Genomic DNA, 25429 nt, shown 5'->3' with positions numbered 1-25429 from the left:
ATATAGGCTATAGGTAGAGGTGTATATAGAAGGCCCTTGGCAAACTTACAACAAATCCCTAGCAGAGCAGATTTTGCAAGGTGGAGTCACATGAACACACGCCCCGATAGCCATTATTGCCTTGGCACCTAACAGGTGTCTCGTACAGGTGTCAGTCCTAATTTGTCTTCACAAGAACCAATGATCACAATCTATTTCAATACAAAATATATTGCAACAATAGCAAACGCAGACCATCATTATTTAGATTTATTTATTTATTATTTATTTTATTTCGTTGCGTAGTTTTGAAAGAAACAACAGTCAAAGTGCATATGTTAACACGTTATTTAAACAAACAACGTTAATGGTCAGTTCAGTAACATTTACAACAAACATTTGTCTATAAAACATCAAATCTGATAATGCTTTAAGAGGTACAAAAATAAGTGTAACACCTTGCCACCACAATGAATTCCCTCCTCTGTGTCCATCATCAGTGCACATTGATGATTTTTAATCATCAAATGTATTTATTTCTGATATTGCAAGACTGTGTGTGAAAGCAGCCCACAGCCATAGGCGTTTGGCACATGCGCAGCACAGGAGTCCATATAGCAGGCTGGCTTGACGTGTGAAATGAGGCAGGTGTAGTTGAATGAGGCATCATTAGTTCACTGTAGCGCGGCCAGCTGAAGGCAGGCGCGAGTGTTAAATGTTCTTTGTTTGAGTCCATCTTGAACGGCTTGCTGAGGATGCTGTCTATCGCAAATGAACTAGTAAACTTGACACATGAATCCGTCTTGGTGGCGGGTGCAGACTGTTGGATGCTCTGCGGCTCCTCGGACACCTCTGGCTCCCTGCTGAACTTTTTATTATCGATGCGCTTTCTTCTGCGCCGAAACACCCCATCAGCAAAAGTGTATTCGCTGTGAGGATTGAGCATCCAGTAATTGTCCTTTCCCCAAGGTCTGGACGGGTCCCGGAGCACTTTAAGAAAGCAGTCATTCAGAGACAAGTTGTGCCTAACCGAGTTCCTCCAGCCGGTGTAGCTGCCTCTGAAGAACGGAAACCTTTTCATCAGATAGTCGTTTATTTCCGCCAAAGTCAGACGTCCAGAAGAGGAGTCCCGGATAGCCATGGCGATGAGAGCGATGTACGAGAAAGGGGGTTTGGGTCTCCGTGTGTACGGCTTGGACTTGTTGCTGGGGCATGGAGTAACAGGTGGAGGGCTGTGCGCCACGCAGTCCCCATCCGACCCCAGCTCCTCCTCAGCAGAAGGAGGAGAGCGCACTCTCCCCTCTGCATCAGTGGACATCTGGAAATGTTTCATGTCATAGTGGCTTCCACACAATACCTCCAACTTCATGCTGTTTGATGAATTTTCCTCTTTGTATAAGACCTTTCCAATATGCTTACCGCGTAAAGTCCGGACCTTGTGTGCGTCAAGACGCGCAGTGCTCTAAATTGAATCCAAAGAAGTTCTTCTTACCTATCATACCTGCCAGTGCTGAAGCCAGTCTCACCTACCAATCCGTGTGAGCAGCTGTTTATAGTCGGCTCACCTCAGGGCCAACCCAAGAGGGCGGAGTTAAATGATTTCAAAAGATTTGTAGCACAAAACATCTTCACATTGCGTGCATGATACTCTATATTAAAACTGTGATCATAATAAAAGTTTCCCCATGAGCCAATAATATACTATTTAGCAATGTCGTGCAGATGTATTACGTTCTCACCTGTGAAACGTGAGCTGCCAGACACCTTGGGACTATTTCACCTGAGACAACCAGGTGGCGTATGTTTCCTTTGTATTTAAAGGTGTGGTGCAGTACCATTTGACAATTTCAGGCAGCACTGTAGCCAGAACTTCTTTCATAGAGATTCTGTGCATCCTAATGACTGAGAACCATGTCCTATACTATTTTTGGAGTGTAATATTTAAAGAACTCAGTGAGAAAATGGGCTCCATGTGTCTCACTCACTCACTCACACACACACACACACACACACAAAGCTCTCTACTTGTGCACTTCAGATGCTCATGCCAACTTTAGAGCTCACATAGAAACCATTGTTATTGTGTTTCGCTCTCTTAAAACAAATAGTGGGGTTGGGCCTTCCTGTCGCTCAGTGCCAAGATAGTGGATTCACCCACCTAAGAAATGACTTATTGTGATACTTATTGTGTCTTTCTGAATGAACCTCCTTGAGGTTTTGTATGTTACAGGGGGTGTCATGTGATTCCAAAGGAACAGTGTCATTATGACAATAAGGCCAACAGGTGAGTAGACCGAATGAAGATACTTATCAAATATGCCTTTAATAGCTAATGTCAGTGTCTCATTATCATTTAGGGCCGCCCCACAGCCCGGATACATTCTCCTCCCACTCACTCCTTCAGGTTCATCTGGAAGTCACGTTGAACTCAACAACCCATCTTTGTATAATTGGTGGTTTTACTTCCTCCAAATTATCAGACCAAATCACTGGTTTCATTGGTTGTGCTGCAACACTGTCAACAAAGACAAATGGACAAAAAAAAATAATAACCTCATACATCACCTGGAAACCAATGTTGACATCACACCAGCCGCTGATTTGCTGTTACTGTGACAAATGGCTTAACTTTTGTTTATGCAAACGGTACTTTTCAAGCTGTTTTTCTCCATTTAGGTTACACATGTTTGTGCTGGTGTGAATGATTTTCAGGTACTAATCTGTTTTTGTTGTCTGTGACACCCAGTCCAGGGTGAAGTCACTATTTTGAAAGGTGGCAATGTGAAAGATGGATTCCTGTAAGCTAACCACACAATGACAAGAGCTTAAATGCCGTGTATTCATTCTGGTCACTGCATGTAGCAGCTTGTGAGGCCGTCATGGTCTGTGTGTGTTCTTGTATACATAAGGATCTACTTAATAACAGCTTTACAGGTAGAACCTGTAAGGAATATGTGCACCTCATATACTGCTAAAGGTAAATTATGAAAAAAAAAAAACTTTCTAATAAGGCACCTTTTATAAAGGTGTTGTAAGCAACTGTTGGCTTCTTGACTATTGGCAATTTTATTAGTTTGATCATTTATTTCAGGTTAAAGACAATGTGGACCAAAATCCTCTTATGAACATTTTAAAGGCACTTACAACTACAGACCCGGTGCTCAAAACTCTTTGTTAATGACTTATTCACATTTATATCTACAGATTTCATGTCTCATTAAAAAGTGAGAAACTCATTCGTTAATTGATAATCAACATTTATAACTGCATTATTAGAATAGCTAATAATAACTTATCTATAGAGAATTAGTGAATCATTTATTGAACATTAATTAAGCCATTAGTTACAATTTATAAGCCCTTCATAAGACAGTGGTAGCAAAAACATGTTTTTGTTGTTCAATGCTATCATTTCCTTTTTTGTCATGTGTATCTTTCTACAACAAACAACAGTAAAATGTCTTGTTTAACTGAATTTACTTGCTACTACAAACATAGTATAGAAGCTCCAAGTACTGCATACAAGTATATTTATTGAAGCTCATATGCTTGGCAAGCATATTAATCTTAGACAATACATTGTTTTTTACAGATGTGTGCTTAGATATGTCCCGCACAGTTACATATTCCTCAGTTAATGACTCACTGCCATAAAGTGTTTTTACTAGAGGCTCTTATTGTCTCACCCTTTTTTGACTCTCTGTCAAGATCTCTGTTGTGAGATGTACGAGCCTGTAGATCATGTTGCCTTTCTGCAGACACCAGATCAGATAAGACCTTTCAGTTTTCTTATTTACTCAGTTTTAAAGCACACACCTAAAATGGAAACCTTCATAGTTCAGTATGAATAATGAATAATGACACCAATCTCTGAGCAGCTCTCCATATTTCTTGTCACATTGGAATAGATTTAGACCTTCCAGATACAATCGCTGCAGCTTTGACTCTGGCCTTGAGGTTTCACTTGTTGATAGGTTGGAATTAGGAACACTGTGAAGCACATAGTCAGACAGTGACTAACACCCTGAGTGTTGCTGATACAGTGCAGTGATTCGTTGGCACTGTGCTCAGTTCATAAACATTCAAGAATCACAAACTGATGCCAACATAATAAATTGCATGCCCAGATTCATGAATTCAATGCACTACAGTTATGCCTGTAGTTGCATGAGGACTCTCACGTACAGCTCAGTGTATGTTCCATATAACATATTGGAGCCCTGCAGTTGCTGACCGTGACGACCTAGAGCCTGTTACCTTGTGCCTGTGTACTGTTGTTTTTCTTGTGCGCTTGCAGGTCTGTGGCTGAGGCTGAACAACAGGACTGGGAGCACCTGGCCAGTCAATTCAATTCAATTTTCAATTATATTTATTTATAGTCTCAAATCATAACAAGAGTTATCTCAGGACACTTTACAGATAGAGTAGGTCTAGACCACACTCTATAATTTACAAAGATCCAACAATTCCAGTAATTCCCCCAAGAGCAAGCATTTAGTGTGACAGTGGCGAGGAAAAACTCCTTTTAGGAAGAAACCCCGGGTGGTGAGGAAATCGTCCTTTAGGAGAAACCTCGGACAGACCCAGGCTCTTGGTAGGCGGTGTCTGACGGTGTCGGTTGGGGGTGTGATAACAGTGGAAATAATAGTCACAATAAAGATACTGGAAAAATGACCAGAAATAATAGTTGTAGTAGTTCCTGGCATAGCAGGGCACTGCGGAGCGTTACAGGACGTAGCAGGGCACAGCAGAGTATAGCAGGGCGTAGCAGCACGTAGCAGGGCACTGCAGAGCGTAGCGGGGTGTAACAGGGCATAGCAGGGCATAGCAGGGCACGGAGCAGGACCACTGGGACAGCTGCAACCATGATTTAGGTGCCACCCTAGTCCAAGGAAACATGCTGGGCAAAAGAAACACATAAGGACTCTGGGGAATAAGCACCCCAGAGCTGAGTTAGTAACAAGCATTTTTGGGACAAGGATGCACACAGATGGAAAGAGAGAGAAGAGAGAAACTCAGTGTGTCAAAGGATGTCCCCCGGCAGTCTAAAACTATAACAGCATAACTAAGAGAGACAGGTTAAGGAGAGGAGCCTGGTCGGGCTAGAACTCTCCCCTGCCGGATCGGGCTGTACTGGCCTGCCTCCCTCTATTTTTATGTTATGGTAGATTCATCTGACGACTATGAAGAGAAGCAGTCCTCCTAGAGACCTGTGTGCAGCATTCCCTTCACCCAGTACCAGCATGAGTTCATCTTTGTTTAGTTACTTCCTTTGTTAGACACTGACAACATGCACCACACATTGTTCACTGCATCCATACACCCTCATACTGAATGCCACTGATCCTGACTAGCAATAGCGTCTTTCTGTTGGCACTTTTATTTAATACATGACAGTTTGTTAATACTTAGTCTGCTGTGCATCTCCCTCTTTTGTTGTGGCCTGTGAGCCGGTCGTAGCACTGCCCATCGGCGTCTTCTACAATTTTAAGTAAACCCATGATTTCTAATATGTTCCCTCTGTCTGTAGTTGTTTGTGAAGGAAAATTGTTTTCCAGTCATTTGTTGGAGGGCATGAGGAAGAAATATATATTCTTAGTTGACTGCAGGTGTAAAGAACACAGCTGTGGCTAAACACTGCACAAGAAGGATAACAACAAATGCTGTTCGATGGGACTGTGGAATTCATGTTGAGTTGTACTGAATTATTATGGGTCCTTATGTTGAATTTCGGAAATGCTATTGTAGGTTTAACATTTGCTGAAATTATTTTGCACCGCACGTATGGGAATAAGGAATTAGATGATGAAGACAAAGCCTTCAAAACACTTGAAATATGTTTAGCCTTTTTTTTAAAGGTCTCCCATTAGGAGTAAATGAAATTAAAACAAAGCTATTCTTTGTAAGCTGGTTCATGTGTTTTCTTTACATTTAGCAAACAGTGTACATTTACAGTATGTCAAATCAGATAAAAACTATTATGTACTTTTTTCCATATGTACTGTATTATAAGTTTTTAAAGTTTTTTTACATGCACATAATATCATTCTGTTTTATTTTTAATTCATTTAGAAGTAATATTAAATAATAGATAATTGTCTTACATAGAAAAATCTGAAACCCCGCTTAGCATTTCAGTAATGTAAACTGTTAGAGCAGATTCCACAAAATGTCTAAAAATAGCCCCGTGAAGATGTTAACCTGACTTTAGTTTGCATAACTCCCACTCAAGGCTTGTGTGTGTGTGTGTGTGTGTGTGTGTGTGTGTGTGTGTGTGTGTGTGTGTGTGTGTGTGTGTGTGTGTGTGTGTCCCTCTCTATGCAAACACAAAGCTTTTGCATGTGAGGCAGCAGATCATTTGAGATGTTCAGATGTTTGCAGTTTTGCAAAGGATTATGTTGCTGAGAGCGTTAAGGTCACTGGATGCCTTCAGTGTCGGGGATGTATTCACATGTTCAAAATAGAAACAGAATTTCACGTTGTTTCAAGGCATTCCTTATGCTATTTATGGCAGCCATGTGTTTATTATTGCTGAACAATACATCCCACCTCAAAATATTTCATCAGCCACTAATTATAGTATTTTGACCGCTCTGTTTTGAAACCATGTCACCAGCGTCTCATTACTTAACTGGAGCATTATGGTTTTGCACAAACATGTGCTTGTTCTTAGTCATCATCTGTCTGTTTTTTCATGTATATTTGGCTCTACATGTTTCTTCATGTACGCCTGGTCCCACCCTCTAAATGCATACCTGTAAGTATCTATGGAAGATTCTGTCATAATTCTGTTCATGTGGCTTTTGTTTAGCAAGTTTAATTTTTTTCTTTGTCCTTTAATAAGGCTTACATATAGGTAAAAAAGGTGTACAGATGACAGTTAACACAGTTCAAGTTCTCTCATGTCTCTTGATAGGAGACGTAGCAATAAAACAAGGAATAAAAGCAGGCTCTCTTGCCTCTTGCCAGTTTGGGAAGTTTCTATTTTTTCTAGTTTCACTTCTGAGGTAAAGCAAATGCGCTGCCAAACAAATGAGAGGAAAAAAATGTATTGAAGATGCAGTAAACCTTTCAATCAAGAGAGGTTACAGGTTTTGAATTCTTTTCCTGTTCTTAGCATGTGGGGATCACTACAGACACTAGAATTATACTGTCAAAGACTCAATAAGAAATATGTTTTTCTGGTACAACTTTCATAATTTTTTGTCTATAACTGTAGATGTGTAATCAACTGTATTTGGATAAGATGGAATTTCCCCTTGTTTCACTTTCTAATTTCTACTTTCTCAAATAATATGGGTATGTATTTTTTTTTATTTTCACGTTTCTTTACTTTTTACCTTGTCATAGTTGATTAACTGTTGTTTTTTGCATATTCTGCAGTACATGCAGTACATTTTTGCATTTTTCAATGATACCGTTTTACATGTGGTCTAGTATTGCATTCCATTATGTTAACCCAGCTTCTCCATTCTAAAATACACTGCTTTGTCTGCAGCCTCATTTATATCAGCTGTATTTTAAGTGAACATCATCAATCAAAAGCAGGGGCAAACTGATATTGATAGTAAAAGTCAAAAGCAGACAAACTAAACAGGTATACTAGTTTAAAAAAAAAAATATGAGTAGGGGAGAATCCTGCGGATGAAAAGGTTTGAAAACGTTCCTATTTCGTTTATATAATTGCATCAGAGGCCACTCTTACAGGAACACTGGGACAAGGTTTGAGAGGACAGGTATGTGTTAGGTCTCGGAGACTGTGTTAGTCTACTTCATGCAAGCCATCTGTGTGAATACACTTAACTCCTCTAGCATGTTTAGACAAAAAGAAGGAATGGGGGTAAACACTGCCAGAGACGCAGCACCGAGGGTGGGGTTGTGATGTGGTTTACCTCACAAATGGGGAAACAGTTTCCACACTGAATGGGGGTACAACGTCATAACAGTGTGAGTGATGACAGTGAAAGCTTTAAGAAAAGGGGTCGATCCTTTCTCTATTTATTCTCTCCAAGGTTCTGGGTACTGAGGTCCGTGTTGAGGCCTAGTATGTAAGCGGACAGAGTCTCATAAGCTGTTACTGACAGGCAGCAGGGCTACAAAACTGTTAACATCATCACACTATAGTAGAGAGAAAGGCCAGATTATAGGTGGCTGAACTTTTACGTTTTTAGCGCTCTGCTTATACTGTAAACCCACATTTAGTTGTAATTAAACTTTTTAGTGGTCACTACTTATTCTTTATTACGTATTCTTTATACTAAATCACATTAGTTGTTTGTAATAATCATATTAAGTATGCAGTGCACAGATCATATTAAGCAGAGATAACTAAGGATGTTAAGTTTCTGTATGGGAGGGGCGGGGTCATTGGAACTGTTCTGCGCTGAGGCGGTGCAAAGGCTCATGGGACACGGTTTCTGTCCTAGTTAAAGTGTTTTTTGTGAAAGTTTGGGTGTGCATTTACGTTATCTGGGTTTTAGTTTTGTATGGTTGATTTAGGGTTCATGTTTATCTACATTTATTGTTGCACCATGACTGAGACCTGGGGGGGGAGGGGGGGGTCCATGCAGAGCACGTTGGAAATTATAGTCTATGAATTGTTATCCTTTCTGTTTTGTGAACATATCTGTTTTCGAGATACAGTTTTTAGTCATGGAATCTAATGATTTTCTTTTTTTCTTAAAAACACTTAATTTCCTAAAAGTACCAGGCAACAGGACTTCTGTTATTTCTGTAAATCAACAGAAGGAGGATCAACTGAAGGGTAACTTTATATTATTTACATTAACAATACTGCATGATATCTGCATCGAAAGTAAGTAAATGAAATTTGAATCACATTACTGCTAATCAAATATTTGTGAAGTATATAGCCTATACATATTAACACAGAAATGAGTAAACCGAGAACTTTTTTATATACACACTGTACATCATTTATTAGTTAGTCAATGGTTAGCCATTATGTTTCATTTTAAAGGTCTGCTGTCAAATATCATTTTGTGTACTTCTGTAGAAGGGGCACCAGGTTCATCATCACCTGCAATAACCTCAGTCTGTCTTCAGTCTTGATACATTTTTGTTGCCATGTCTTTCCGTGCCCTAAGCTTCATAACATGGCACCACATATCTAAAATAGAAAGCTGTAAACAAGCCAAGGTTCTCTCTTTTCTTCTTGTGTACATAACTTATGTTGCCATGGCAATTGGTAAATTCCATCAAGTTCCATCACATGAAATTAAGAGGTTCAAAAAGGAAGCTAAAGCCATATGCGACCGCAGCGATCAAAGAACGGAAAGACAAGCTTAAGTTTGTAGTTAAATTATCAAGGTAACAGGTCGGATCTTTACACTGAGTCAGCACCTTCTGTAAACTGAAAGGGGATATTAAACATTATGAAAATGTTTATCCAAATTAAAATTAAATTAAGTTTGCTCCACGCCCTGTGTTATTAAAGACATCAATGGCTCTGTTTGGTCTCCCATGTTTGCATGCTGATGCTGCCATGTCAGCAGTTCCTGGGAAACAGGATGAAGTTGAACCATTGTTAACAACATTTTCCCCTTATTTCCCTTTTTGATCAACTTGCACAAAACTGATTATGTTTAACTGACACCTGGGCTACCTAGAGGAACACATGTAGGCTAAAGCATAATGATTGGAAACTTTTTATATAATCATGTAAATTTGTCCTCAATTAGTTTAGATCATTTTACAATGTGTGGCCACACTAGGATCACAAATGTTAAAACATTTTGACATTTTGATTTCTTGCATGTCACACTTATTTTGTTTTTTGGGATTTAAAAAAACCCAAACAAAACATGCTTTCTAGAGGAGTTCCACATGGTTCTTTGGTAAACTACAATGAAGAGAAAAAAATACAATATAATAATATATTTAAAATCCATTATCTCTGCAAAAGAATGTTTTAAATGGGAACCTTATGCTGCTTGTGATTATTTTCCCTTGTTACAAACAAGTCTGCATGCTAGCATGACTACTGACCAGAAATCTACAGCCTTTATCTGCAAGGACAACAGTTGCGTGACGCCATGCTCTGCTGCCCTGTGCCTAAACATTTAAGGCTGCTTTGTAAATCAACATGTAGGATCTTGACGGTAGCTCTGATACCATTAACATTTTAATCATACCGTATTTGAGGTCTTTCAAGTTTTACACACAGACTACTTTAGCAGTCTCAGTGCAACATCATCTTAAGCTTGAAATGACACAGGACTTGGATTTATATATTTTAAAATCATGTTACAGAACAGAATTGTCAGAATTATTACATGTCTTGCAACATCATATAGCTGCTATTCGTTTAAGGTGACAAACCAAAAGGTTCTGACACTTTGTGTGTATTAACCAGACAAAATGTCTATTACAGCAACCTGATAAAAACATACTGTAATCTAAAAGCTTTTGCAGGGCTTAGCCTGCCCCAACTATGCTCAACTTGTTTTGCCTGCTTTTAGGCCTCCAGGCCCCATTCGTGCAAAAGAAGAAAAAAAGTGTGATGGGATCCCCTTCAGGTGAAGTATGCTTAGATGATATCACCGTTACTACGTCTACAGGACCTGTTTGGGTTATTTTCAAATGAGTGAAAAGACAGGGGAAAAAATGCTCACAGCGTAGACAACAAAGGGCCCTGCGTGCAAATGCAGGGAGGAACTCCTTCTAGGTGAGTGCCTGTAAAATGTTGGCTTTGCACGAAACCAACACAGGTTTACCAGCACACACCTTATTTACACCTACACAGTTTGGAGTCAATCAGAGGGCAAATGCCACCTTGTCAAGAAGATTTAATGTAGTGTGGATCCAGGGTTATAATAATCTTCATATTCTCATTTATTTTAAGGTTTATGGTTGCCACATTATTTATTTGTGCTTTTGTTACCAGGGTTGTCTTTCCATATTTGATTGGCTCGTCTCTATAAAACACCACAAGGCAAGGTAGACGTTAAAACAAATTTACTATCATGCATTAAGCTACAGAACAGTAAATTCACTGTTTGTGCTTGTTTACAACAAGGTCTTTGACTGTGATCACAGCATGATTTTGTAATCCATGTTCCACAATGACAAAACTACATTTTGGATGTAAATGAATAAGGCTTTTTAGATCTTTTGTGCTTAAAGCAAAATAAAAGCTATGTCTGTTTCTCTTGTGGACTCTGCTGGATTCCATAAACAGATCTCCCAGGTGGTCTGAGTACATGTGTGTGTGTGTGTGTGTGTGTGTGTGTGTGTGTGTGTGTGTGTGTGTGTGTGTGTGTGTGTGTGTGTGTGTGTGTGTGTGTGTGTTTAAGAGGGAAGAAAGAGAGAAAAACAGGGCTTGCATGGAGGTAAGCCAAGCTCTTATGGATGCCGACGCGCTCAGCAGAGCCAAATGCAATCTGACAGCTGAGTTTAATGATATTTACAGTATATCCAAGCCACACGCTTCCAGACCTGTTCTGGATCTGTTCTCTTAGCTGGACCTCAGCTCAGCTCAATGCCTCAAGCTTGGTGCGTTTACTCGTAAATGGGAAGTGTTTTCAGCACGTTTTATGAGAGTGTGTACGAAGTGGTGTGTGGGCACTATGGCTGCACGAAATGAGGAAAAATATGCATTACGCGATAACGTTGTTGAATATCGCGATAACGATATTACTTGCGATAATTAAACAGATATTAAAGTGTACTCAGTTCTGCAGTTCTGTTGCTTTCAGTATTCTTCTAAAACACAACACATTGCTTGTTGAATTAAAACAAAATAATTTGCAACGTTCTTTTATTGAACAAATTGAACATTGAATTAAATATAAAAGGCAGCCCTAAAAAAAGAATCACATTACATTTTAATGTGCGGTTTTCTACTGATAATTTTCTTTCAACTATCACAAAAAAACTGTTTTGTGTCTATTGCGATATGCCGCAGCCTTTTGTGATATGTATATTGCGCCAGTTGATACTGCGATGACGATAAAAAAACAATATATTGTGCAGCCCTATTGGGTGCGCATTGCCATCAGTATGTGTATCCACTCCTTGTACTGTCTCTATAAGAGTGTGATTGCACAAAAGCAGACATCAGTAATAGATCTTTTATGACAGTTTGGATATACCCAAACTCTCTCTTGTTGAATAAAAAATGAACAACTTAGTGTAGGTTCTACTTAGGAGGTAGTATTTCTCTGAAATTCCAAATCTGACAACATGAAAAAGTGATTGTCAGTGGAAAATACTGCACATAAACTGCACTTCATGCGTTTACATTATTATATAAGCCAACTTGAAGTGAAACCACGTTTATAGCCTATACCTTGTTTAGTCATAACCTCAGGGATATTCACCATAATGTGATCATTCAAACAATTCCTTCTTTTATTTCTAATGTAATTATATGAATTATGCTGAGGAATTTTTCTTTTTTAATTGGAAACTTAACTGTGCCATCTCAACTTGGCAATTCTGTTGAGATTTGAGTTGTGTACCAAGAATCATTGGTGGATTTTCCAAAGATGACTTACATCAGTCACAAACTGACAGATGGTGTGCAATAGCACCATTACCTCATGGTCTTACAGCATTTTATGATCTTGATCTTGTAAGCACAAGTTTAAATGCACACTGAGTTAGTAGAACTAGAGCAATCATAGCTTAATCCCTTGAATATAAAACAAAACATATTGTGTGGTGTTTTTAAGCAATGTTATTTTGATGTAAAGTGTATTTAAAGGTTTTACAAGGGTTGATAAATTCACCCTGATTTCATAAGTGAGAGCTACAATCAGCTGTCATGTCAGAAACACGTGGTTTATTCTTTAACACCTGAATCTGTCACCATACTTTTCAGACATTTAGAAAAATCTCCACATTCCATTTGACATCATGTGCCACCTGAATTTCATTGGTGGTCTGCATGATTCTTTTATGGTACAAGAGATATTGTTTTACTGCACAAAACAGGAATAAGTTGTAATTGTGTTAAGCGGACAACGACTGACAGCACCCTTATTGTCTCAGTAGCAACGATTTGTCTTACATTAACAACCAGCTGTGATTCCATGTAAGGACTCAAAGAAAGAAAGATTCCCTCTAACAGCAGCCCTGAGTTGTTTGCATAAGCTGAAGTTCACACAGCAAATAGTTGCAGGAGAGTTATCATTCCCATATTAGTATGACATATAGGTGCAAAGAGAAAGGGAGAGGAAAAGAGACAGTTATCATGTTTAAGTTCATTACAGTTTCCCTTATGTGCCAGAGGAGCAGTCTTTCAAGCATTGTTTGGACTTGAGGATCTAATACAGCAGCTAGTCTATTACAGTAGCAGTTAGTCAGTGAAAGAACTGTCCCACACATACTGTATGTATCTTCCTCATAATCTTTTCAAATTAATGTTTGGCTGTCAGATGGCAGATGTTAACGTAGATGTCATTTAAAAGAATGTCATTAGTTCAGATGTCTCACCCATTTATAGCACTTTAGACTTGTGTCAGTCATGTAACTCATATCAAGCAGCATTCAGAACTTTAAAAAAAATTAGGATAAACATTCATTACAACAACAATTCTAATCAACTGAGGAACACCCCATACAACTAATGAGTTTTTTTTAATGATTCATCTGTAAGAAACACATGCCTTTGCTTACCAAGAAATGTTTGTTTGCTTCTTTCACTCTCCAGCAAAGCAAGTACTGTATGTGTCTTGGTGTGTGGTATGTCTACAATGAGGAAAATGTAAACTGTGCTTGAAATATGATCTCTTCTGTTGTAATCTTCCCAGTTCAGAGATCTGAGAGAGATTAGGCCTGCATGCACACAGTGTTTGAAGTCATCAGCAGTGATTGCTGTCTTTTTAAAGCTGGTTTTACCATATTGTTATAAATAATAATTACCTAAATTGTATGCATCCAAAGGCTGAGATTATGACTTTCAAAGAATTTGGGCATGACGTTGAAAAAGCTTGCAAGGACAATCAGTGCATGCCACTAAAGGTGCGTGAAAGACTCTGCTCCACCCCATTCATTGAATCATTCCGCATCTATCTGATTAATAATATCAGATAGAGAAGCATGAATCAATATGTCTATATAAACATTCCTGATTATGACTAGTGAACATGCATGATTAAAAATGAGCCAAGTCCATGCATGATTCATGTAGGTAAGGCTCAAACCAGATGAGAGAGGAATTTGAATTGCACCATGAGCTGGAATCCGAGCAGTGTAAATAGAAATGTCATGTCTCTTCTGACCTTGTCAGGTCTCCTCTGTGCTGCGGTGTATAAATGTTTCTCAACAAATGCCCCATATTAAGAGTGTTTACTTTACACAATATTCTTAAAGCCTTCATTCACACTTTAGAGATAGTTTATTGTTTATTGCCAAGAAACACCTGTCAAATCCAGCCCTTTAAAGGCCTAGCTACACAGCACTTAATTAGATGGTGACATTTTGCAGCAAATCAGTTTATTTCAATGGAATCAACACAATCAAGGGATTCACTTGCACGGCAAAGGCAATCTGTACGAATCTTTCCGCCAAGTTCAACTTCTGTAAACTTTAACATGCAATTTTACAGCCATATTTGCTTATAGCAAACTGTCTTGATTGTACTGAACTTTAAGGGATTGGAGAGCCAAAGTCCAAAACAGAGAAAGCTATAATTTCTTATGCACCATCTATTTTTATTAAAAACTTCTCTGCCGGAGTATTAAGTGCTCAACAAAAGAGGAATGGTTTCCAGACAGTTACGAGGGCAGGAGTTGCCTGGATTGTCTTAAAATTGCATACATATGATGACCGAAAACATTGTTAAACATACATATTGACTTCATGACAGACTAAACTCTTCTTCTGCATATAGAGTCTAGGGAAAATACATTTGTTTTACAGACTGTGTGCTATGAAAAGCTGAAAACACTACTGATTGTTCAATTGTATTTTACAGACTAAACTTATTTTCAGTGTGTAATCTCAGTGAGAATCTCACAGGCCACTGCTATGACTCACCAGCTGTTGTTGCTGAACAGGGAAGTTCAAGTTTCTGAGACACTCTGGAAGAGACTGGGTACACCTTTCTTAGGAAACTGGCAGTGGTACAACTTGGTTAAAGGATGTTTTCTTAACTACACCCAGTGTTTGTCAGGTCTGAGGAGGGAAGGTGGGTTATGATAAGGTCAAAGGAGGTGAATTGTAATTTCTATTTCAGTCTCTTTGAAAGATGGGGACATCCATCCTTTGGGGCTCTGCGGTCTGTCTCTTACCTTTTACCCAGACCGTAACATGAGAGAGGAAGAGCAAACAAGCCAGAGGGGGAAGAAAAGGAAATCCCACTTTTGTGATGCATAATTCTATTGCAATATCTTTGTATCTTGCAAATATGTATATAAATACTCAAGTACATATTTAAAAGTTTTATCATCTTATTTTACCTGTCCTTACAATTAAAGTTCTGTGTGTTTCGTCAGTAAACCTGTAACTGTTAACTTCAACAAATGTTGCTGACATCTTTAAATCTAAAGATGTCTCTCAAAATGATGCGGTGCTTGGTACCTAATGATGATCTGGGAACCCCATCAAGAAGCGTGAACTTGGCCCATAAACACAATGGCAGGCTGGAGTCAAAGAGTCAGGCACGATGAAAGCATTTCCCGTCCATTGACCTCTTGTCATTCCAAGCCCGCCGTGCTATGGAGCGAGATCAAAACAAAGTCTTTGTAATCGGATCCACATTCAGCATCAAACAACCACAACCAACAAAACAACAAACGATGAGGTAAAAGGGCACAGAAATAGTCAGGGAAAGGGCCAGAACACAATGCCTATGTAACTGCAGAAACAGACACAGGAGACTGGCATTTTATCTGCTTTCTGGACACACCTTTCTATTTTCTTTATTTATGAACTCCTTAAGGTCGCTCTACACAGGTTTGATCAATTTGACATTAGACTTTAAACTTAAAAGGAAAACGTCTGTCTAACATCTAGACAAGAAATAACAATAAAAGGATCCAATATCCTCGACAGTACAAAAATGTTGATCTCTCAAGCACTTCAGAGAGCCAACAATTAACACAGTCGATCAAGTTTCAAGAGAGCTAGCAACTAAGACTTTTGGAATAGCTGAAATTCTTCACAGCACAGGTGCAAACCTTGTAGCCTATTACAAGGAATTATTTCTTAAATCATCCTACAAAACATCTAAAAGTTAATCCAAGTAGTATTATAAGTATGTTAGATATGTTTGTTGATTTATCGCCTTTTTCATGCAACAACTACACGATGGCACAACTCTGAATTCAGTGCACCGAATAAAGGAGATGAGATTTTCTCCTGGTGAAGTGATTACAGTGGGGAAAACCAACAATCACTCACTGAGTGTAGGAGGTTGTGATGTCTATTCAGAAAGCCGTCAACACAGTATGACTCATCATGACGCATAAGGTCGACGTTAGAAACATTTTGTAAATCCCTTCCCTTAGTGAGCAAGCCATTCAGATATGGAGGGGAAAGGTTTTGTTTCGCAAAATAATAATAGAAGATAAGAACAATGAGAGTGGAATAATAAGAGCACTGAAAATGAATGTTGTTGAATAGAAGTTGTTTTTAGCTGCTATCACATAACAACTGGTATTGTCTGCCAGCACAGTGTTACTTCTGTTGTGGCACCTTAACCATTAACACAGTGCCAGTACCCCCAGAAAAATAAGCATCACATATCTTAACAGAATATTTTCTTGTCCACAACAACAAACAAACTAGGGTGGTACCATCTTCCTTACAGTAGCTTACTTAAAGGAGTGGGGTTGTATGAGGTACTTATCCATAGTCAGTGTATTACCTACACATTATCTAGTATGGCGGTCGGCACGTCACGTTTGGAGAAACAGACCGGAGTACCAACATGGAAGCTAAGCAATGTACTGCTGTAGATGAAGTAGCATCAAAAACATATTTTAGGCACCTTTAAAAAACAATATCAGTTAAAGTGTATGCTGTATTAAGAATATTTTCACCGCTTTACCTTGCCGTCAGATAGCCCAGTTAGAAGAAAATGAAATAACAACAAAATAATTACCAAAAGTGTCTATCTATCACAGTTTACAGATCAACTTTCTGGTTCAACTTTGACCAACTGTAATATGGTAGTTGTGCGTGCACACAGGTTTCTTGTGGGCAAAGAGGAATTTTGCTGACATTTTGGGTGGACTCACTTAGTTGTACTTCCAAAGTGATTTAGTCTGACTGATCGTTTTTATTTCCCATTTGGATTTCACTTGGGTAATGGTGCCGTGTTCACTGATCTCAGCAAATACTTTGATGAGTAAAGTGTTACCATAACTGATAGAAATAATTGCAGAAACTGTGAGACACAAGTTGTAATAAAGTGGAATAATCCTTTAAATAGCATAGAACATTGTGGTTTGTTTCATTTATTTAAGGACAATGGCCATTAGTATCACTATAGGCAGCTGGCCTATTTTCAACTGTAGTCCTTTTTGCGATATGGTTTAAGACCAGAGCAACAGGAAATATCAACACATTATATCAGTAGAGGTAAAGCAGCTGTCTACCAATCGGAAGGTCGGGGGTTCAATCCCTGGCCCCTGCAGTCTTTTTGTTGTCCTTGGGCAAGATGCTGAACCCCAAACTGCTCGCATCTGTGTCTGACTGTGCGCATGCACTAGAAAAGCTCAGTTCATTTACCATTTAGTCCATTCAGCCATGCAAACAGACAACACAAAGCAGTGCTCAGTGCTACAGTAAAAATGTTATTCAATAACTGATGTTTTACAGTATAATCACTCTCTGGGAACTTTAATCACTGTTGTGCATGAGCACTGAATTATGTTTTGTCACTGTTTCTTAACCTTGGTTGAAAACATACACAGTTAAACACATGCTGCTAAGCAACCGCTCTTAGTTGAACTGAAACACCTTCTCATTATGATTTTGGCAAAGGTTAACACCCTTGTAGCATGGAAAGCTATTTTTTAGTGTGTCTTAGTTATAGTTTTGTCCTTATACAACCTAAGAAAAAGTGAAATAAATGTCAAATGTCTAATAGTCAAAAAGTGTGCTGGAGGAATTGAAATATCTCTCATGAAGTGTGCATGTCAGTTAAAAAAAAATTAAACCTGCCTAGCACCTGAGCACAGACATGCATTCAGTGGTGACAGTGGAATAGTTCCACAATACAAGAAGCATTCAGTTAGGGTGAGGCCCATATCTAAACAATCTGAGGAGAAGCAGCGAGGCACACATTTACAAACAGCCCTGAAATTCCTCAGTGTTATTCTTCTGGGGATTTTAAAGCTTACTTTAATAAGCTAACTGATGAGTAAGACACAAAGTATAGTAAACAGTAATGACTAATGTCTCTATGGAAGGGAATTCTATGCTTTAGGATTCGTGTTGACATGGGTGACTCCTTCTGGCACGCGATGTGGGCTTAAGGACATAAACAAACCTGCATCTGGCTCCGCCCGAGGCTCACGTGCACAACTTTCCTGTTACTGACACCTCACAAGGTCCAGATAGAGACTGGTCCAATACATGATCCATCTGAGACCACAAACCACTGACCCTAAATATATCTCTTACGATTGTGAGCAATTTGACATATTGACAGAGATTTCGTGTTTGTGTTACCTTTTACAAAAATATGATAGAATAGAAGTGAGAGAGATGGATTAAGACAGAGAGGAAAACTTACAGTACAACTCTGATCCATCCTGTGGGTAAATTAATTTAATGTACTCTGCTGTCCCTGTTAAGAACTCACTGAAAGATGGAAAGACACAGCCAATTCTGTAAGGTCTACAAGAAGGAGTTTGTTCATGTTTTCTATTGTGCATCGAGAGGGTGAAGATGCTGGATGAGCATCTCAAGACAATAGCCTATCTATCAGTGGATCATACTTTCTCTATAAGTTTACTCATGAACACCAGACATAAGATGACAAGTTAAAGGTAAATTATATTTGATTGTTTTTTCCTCTCTCTCTGCTTTGCCCTCTCTCTTGATGATAATGTCAGGCAGCCTTACTAAGCTGTTCAAATAGCTTGATTTATGCAGTACCTCGGTTAAACTTAAACTGTATTTATTTGATACAGAGGAGTCATTTAACTCTTTGGAACAATAAATGGTGTAACAATATCCTCTTTATAGCCCATATAGTGGAATTTTAACAAGTGATGTCCTAGACTTTTGTCATTATGTAAAATATGTCACCTGATTTATAGACCGGAGATGGCACTATCAGCAAAGATAATGAATAGAAAGCACATAACGTGTATTTGAGCAATGCCTTATTTTGTTAGTATATTTAAAGACTATATTTGCATATTAGCTTCTGTACTGCCACCAATTTTGTGTAAGTTACCTGTGTTCTGCTGTGTCATGCTATAAGTGTGATCCTTATTCAGATAAACAAATGCACCAAGATACCAATATGAGAGGTGTATTTAAGTGTTATAAGCTCTCTGACTCAGTACTGTGGCTAATACCCACATTCATCACATGTTATCTATAAGATTAGCTACTGTGGAACTGTTTTAACATTTAAAACACTAGGCGGAATTGTTTAAGTGCTATGTTATGGCCAACTGATAAAAGTAATCAGCTCCGGATACATTATACTTATTGGAACTGTACTTTGATCTGCAGTAATTTCTCTTTCACAATGCCAAAGAACTTTAGACAATACAGTAATCTATGGCACAATCAGACTTTATTCATCAACAGATCAAGAGTCACAAGATTTAATATCGCAATTCGTCTTTCTGTGTTTGTTTGTGTGGGTGTCAGTGTGTGTGGGTGTGTGTGAAGGGCTTCTTGTTAACTGTTTTCACAGCTGAGAGCAGCAGAGAGTGCCTTTCCACACCTCTTGACAGCTGTGTTCTGCCCAGTCACGCTATAAAGACAAAGCAGTGGTCTCCACTTCTGACTGCAGGGCCCTCTAGAGTTGAAGTTACAAATACAGAGTCTCACTCTCAAACTAGGAGTTCACTACTTGAAAAGTGACACCATGTGGGACAACATTCTTGCAGATAAGACAGTAAAATAATTTTAGGGGTATATGAATATTTAACTTTTATTTTTTTCTTTTCATTTGTAAATAATACCCATAAGCAAACCTCGGCAACACTAATTGATCAATAATGTCCACATTAGAATGTCATCCTAATGGGCAACCATATAACTATATTATATATTCAGTGCAGAAGTGACACTTCTAGTTTCTACACAATGCATTTGATAATGTGATTAATGTTGCATGTTTCCTGGTTTAACCCTAGGCTGCATTGTCCTCACATGATTATGGCTGCATTAGTTACATGTTAAATGATTGACAATCAGCTATTACTCTTTCTGTTGAGCGAGATGTTGTTTATTTCATCAAGTTAGAAAGACCAGCCAGAGAGAGAATGAAGACAGAGGCAGAGGTAGAAGACTGCAAACCTTCTCATAAGGTCGCACTAAATGCTTGCTCTTGGGGGAATTACTGACATTGTTGGGTCTTTGTAAATTATAGAGTGTGGTCTAGACCTACTCTATCTGTAAAGTGTCCTGCGATAACTCTGGTTATGATTTGATACTATAAATAAAATTGAATTGAATAAAACCCTAGTGTAAAATAGTAAGTTAAATTAATATAAACCAAAATACCATGCTTATTAACCTGATTTATTTATTTTTATCTTAAAGCCCAAAACGTAATGTTTTTGCACAACACCATACTTTAAAAGAGAAAATCAAATATAGGATATACAGTATCCCCTTTTAGGGAGAAATATGTCTGACTATAACATCTTTCACTGGAAGAAACTACATGAACAGTGAACCTCATATAATATTGTTAAAATTGTTGTGTTGATGCACTGAACTTACCCAAAGAGATCTAACTTTACAGCCTCTCTGAGTTACCTTCTGAACTTGTCATACTATTAATTTAGAAATGCCTGTAATATTGCCAAAACCACCAGAAAGAAAGGAGCTGAGTTAACACTCAATCAGCAACATGGAATTGTAAACGGGGTTATTGATCACATAATTGAACTTGATGAATTTAATTCAACAGATGAACAAGAAGGGGAGGAGGGCAGCACGGCCATGTATACTGAAGACCTCACAGGATGTAACTACTCAACACTGAGAAAGCACATGTCAAATTTCTGTTGGTCTGTTTTATTACCATTGTTCCTAATGAGAAAGTGGGTGTGTTATTTACAAATTTACAATATTCGTCTTACATAATGTAGATAATATTCTCTTAGCTGACAAAAAAACATTTAATGAGCAGAAGGTGACGTATTTACCTGCGAGGGTGCAGCTTTCACATGCATTATAAAGCATGTATAGTTAGGTAAATGCAGTATTCATTTTCTGTGAACATAGTGTTAGACAATGACTTAACATTAGGTGAAAATATACAGTAGCAATTCAGAATAGTAGATTAGTCAGTGTATTTACTTTCACTATTAGGCTATGTTTGCACTGCATTAGTTTTGTTATGGTTAGAAAGTCACTCAAGAACAGCTCAATAGCTTTAAAAAATATAGGCTACTTTTTCAGGAATGTTTCCTCATGACTTTATGTTTACGGTATAGTTTTGAAAATACTTTGAACAAGTTCCGCTCCTGAACCCCAACTGGCACTCCTGAACTCTATAATTTGGCCATATTTCAAGGTATTTATCTTTCTAAACTCAAGTTTGTGTAATTCAATTTGAGCTCTTCTGAAGGCATTAAAGGGTCATTTCACCCATTTTTGTTTTGTCTCACTCTCTGCTCGTGGTAGTCTTGCGTATAGTTTTGACTCTATTTGACCAGGTTTTCAAAAAACTGTCTCTGAGATTTCTGTCTTGACCTCACTATCATGGAGGCAAGTGGAATTTTGTACAGTTTGCACATAGAACAGCAGCATCTTTTTCCTGGAAACAGTGTCACTGCTGCTCTAGATAATCCACAGATCATGTCATGTTGGGGCAGCTACTGTGTAATAAAATCGAGGAGTGTACAGTATCTTAAAGTTATAATGATGTTTCTGCGCGCATTTGTTTGATTTGTGTTTGGGGGCTTATACAATCCTGCAGGGTCAGATGTAACCTGCCCTTTTGTTTTAAGTCTAAGTCTGGTTAACTTGACACGTGTATTGCCTCATAAGAATCCTGTGTGAAGCATTTGACTGGTGACTTAGTGCTGGTAGAAGTATTAAAGAAACGTTGCAAATATGTTTGCAAGGTCATGTCTGAGTGTCCAGTCTATGTGACTAAGCTAATGACCTGAAGGAAGGAGTGGTTATGTGGCACTAGTAGTGAGCAGATAAGCTTTGTTTGTGCCCGATGAAGGCAGACACACAGTGGAAGGATCAAAGGTCTGATGCTGTCCAAACTCAAATGCCATAGCCATACAACACACATGTTAAATGATTGACAATCAGCTATTAATCTTTCTGTTGAGCGAGATGTTGTTTATTTCATCAAGTTAGAAAGACCAGCCAGAGAGAGAATGAAGACAGAGGCAGAGGTAGAAGACTGCAAACCTTCTCATAAGGTCGCACTAAATGCTTGCTCTTGGGGGAATTACTGACATTGTTGGGTCTTTGTAAATTATAGAGTGTGGTCTAGACCTACTCTATCTGTAAAGTGTCCTGAGATAACTCTGGCTATGATTTGATACTATAAATAAAATTGAATTGAATAAAACCCTATATTTTGTGAAAAAGCTTACTTTTTGTGTATATATATACACAGAAAAGTCTTGTACCTTCTCAGTTAACTTTTGATGTAAGCATACAGTATGCCAAATTCCATTTTAAAATGGTCACATAGGTGTGTTCAACCATGCCCCCTGCTGGGCAGAAGAGACGGATGGTCCCATGTGTCTCAGATGGAAAATAGCTGATGACTTGTTGAATTTAAGGTTTGTGTAAATGAAGCAAAAATAATACATTTACTGTGGGTCTTCAAAACTGTCTAATGTCTGTCTGTCTGTCTGTCTAATCTATTAAAAGTTCTGAAATTGTCCAGTGATGAAGTGTTTATAATAGTATGCCATGTTTTCATGTTGTCTCACTAGGCATAGATGATAGTCTGTATAAGGAAAATGTTATGTAAATGACCGGTGGGTAATCTGTATTTGGCAAAGTGCAAATAATGTGGTTTATACAAATATGTATTATTTGTGAATTAGCCCATTGGTAATGTTTGTAATAAACCTAAATAAATCCACGTTCTCTTTGGTTTTCTTAAAAAACAAACCAGTTTCTACTTCCAACTTACAGCTCATTTTTGGTGAGAAGTTCTGAAATCTGGTATATAAGATATATAAGAACAGAAAAAAAATTGTATTTAGTGTTTATGCTGTTGGAAAGATCAACTCTAGAAGATGTAAAATAAGCCAACAGACATTATAAAATAGATTATGTATTTTTTACTATTTCTTATACATTAAAAAGTTTAATTGTGTGTATTGTAATAGATAAGCAATTATTTTAAAGCATCAATAAACACTAATGGGGTTAAAAAAAAAAAATTTCCAGGAGCATTTCACCCAAATACAATGTTTTTTTTAATGTATATGATATAGTAAAAAATACATAATCTATTTTATAATGTCTGTTGGCTTATTTTACATCTTCTAGAGTTGTTTGCAGAAGCTGCTGTGGACTTACATTTTCACTTGGAAAAAAACATTTGTGTTCATCAGGGCCTCCAGGCTATTGTAAGTTGCAGAAAAAGAACAAAGTTGCATTTGGGCCCATATCAAGAAATTTTGTGTGTAATATTTTGAGTTAGTTGGGAACAAAATAAAAAAAATGGTGCATTTTCATTCATTGGAAAGCAAATTCTGTGTCACTGAAAATAAGAAAAAACATGTATGCTATATTTACTGTACCACAAAATCAAAAACCCAAAAAACAAAACAAAACACTTACACCAGAAGTGATTAAACTATTTTGTTTTAATTGTTTTGAAATGCTTTACTCTGCATATCATTTTCATAAGATGATTTTAAAGTTAAATTAATTTTAAGTTAACTACCATTTGTCCTCTATTTCCCAAAAGAATATAACGAGTAGATAACTGTTAGACTATGTATGTGATCTTTGTGGTTATACCTGAATAAATGATAATTAAAGTCGCATTTAAAGCCGCACTAGGCTCAAATTGTGATTGATTCCATATTTGTTTAGGCCTAAAGACAATGTATGAAACTTTAAAACGTTAGTGGAATTTGTTTTACATATTTAGAAAAAATCTTAGCAATGGACCTCACATCTGTAGTACGTTACATGATTGCCTTCTATGGTCACAACACAAGTAGACTGCATATTTTCAATATCCCAAAGATTCTGCTTTGAGAATCGTTTTCCAGACAGCTTATTGCATGTAGTAGCAATGCACACTGAGACAAAGTCACAACTTACACAAGATTGACTCAAAAAACATTAAGCACACAAGAGCTCCATTCATATTTTATTGACAGACCAGCTTGTCACTAATCTTTATTATCACACAGCAAATGAATATTCTCTAGATCTTGGTGTTGTTCCCACTGATGTTCAGTAGGCAATTTAATCCAGCACCGGGGTGTTTCCCTGCTGTACCAGTCTGCAGCATGTTGTTCTAACCGAGGTTGTTAAAACCACCACACTGCTGTTAAAAATACATTCCCCCGGGGCCAGGGTCTTAACATTTAAGCAGGACAGAAAGCTTTAAGTCTCCTTTAATGGAAGGTCAATATTAGTGGAAAGTTTGCAGTGTGTCCTTTTCATGTTTACACCTTAAAGAATGTAATTGCAGCGGTGCACTTAAGAATTAAGGCTGCGCTATTGTGTTTTCCCATATTCTGAATCCAGTCTGGCAGTTTGAATCCTGAACTGTGGAACATCACGTAGCAACCCAGAGACCTGACTGTATATCTCTAGGATTTGACTGTTCCATGATGATACCCAGCTTTCTGATTCTGAAATATCTCACTGACTAACTTCCAATGTGACATCCTCTGTCATGTTACAATTTTCTCTAGGGATAACAAAGTCAGTCGCTCCACCACTTTGATCCAGACTAAAACATCTCACCAACTATTTGATAGATTATCATGGAATTTTATACAGATAAAATATCTCAACACCTAAAAGATGATAAAGCACTACAAATGCTTGTACAGACAATCATGGTTCCCAGATGATGAATCCTAATGACTTTGGTGATCTCCTGACTTTTCCTTTAGTGGCGCCATGAAGTTGACATTTGTGGTTTTGAGTGAAATATCTCAACAACTACTGGATTGAAATTGGGTTCTGATATATTTATGTTGCTTTAGTGATTTCGTAACGTTTTCACGAGCACTATCATAAAGTCAAATTTTCAATTTCTCCAATACTTTGGTTCATGACCAAATACCTGGAAAACTAATGACATTCCAATCAGCTACTTTTGTATTTGGTT

At 38.0% G+C, this 25429-nt stretch overlaps 1 protein-coding gene across 1 annotated transcript; it reads right to left on the bottom strand.

Annotated features, from left to right (window-relative positions):
- Nucleotides 1-239: 239 nt before the first annotated feature.
- On the bottom strand, nt 240-1516 carry foxq1a (forkhead box Q1a). Its single transcript, XM_078264730.1, is given in 2 exon segments — nt 240-616; nt 619-1516. Coding segments are annotated over 2 exon segments (834 nt in total). The 5' UTR covers nt 1349-1516; the 3' UTR covers nt 240-512.
- Nucleotides 1517-25429: the final 23913 nt, after the last annotated feature.

This window comes from Sander vitreus, chromosome 12, assembly GCF_031162955.1.
Source record: "Sander vitreus isolate 19-12246 chromosome 12, sanVit1, whole genome shotgun sequence".
Lineage (NCBI taxonomy): Eukaryota > Metazoa > Chordata > Actinopteri > Perciformes > Percidae > Sander > Sander vitreus.
This window is presented reverse-complemented; position numbering and strand designations above follow the sequence as displayed.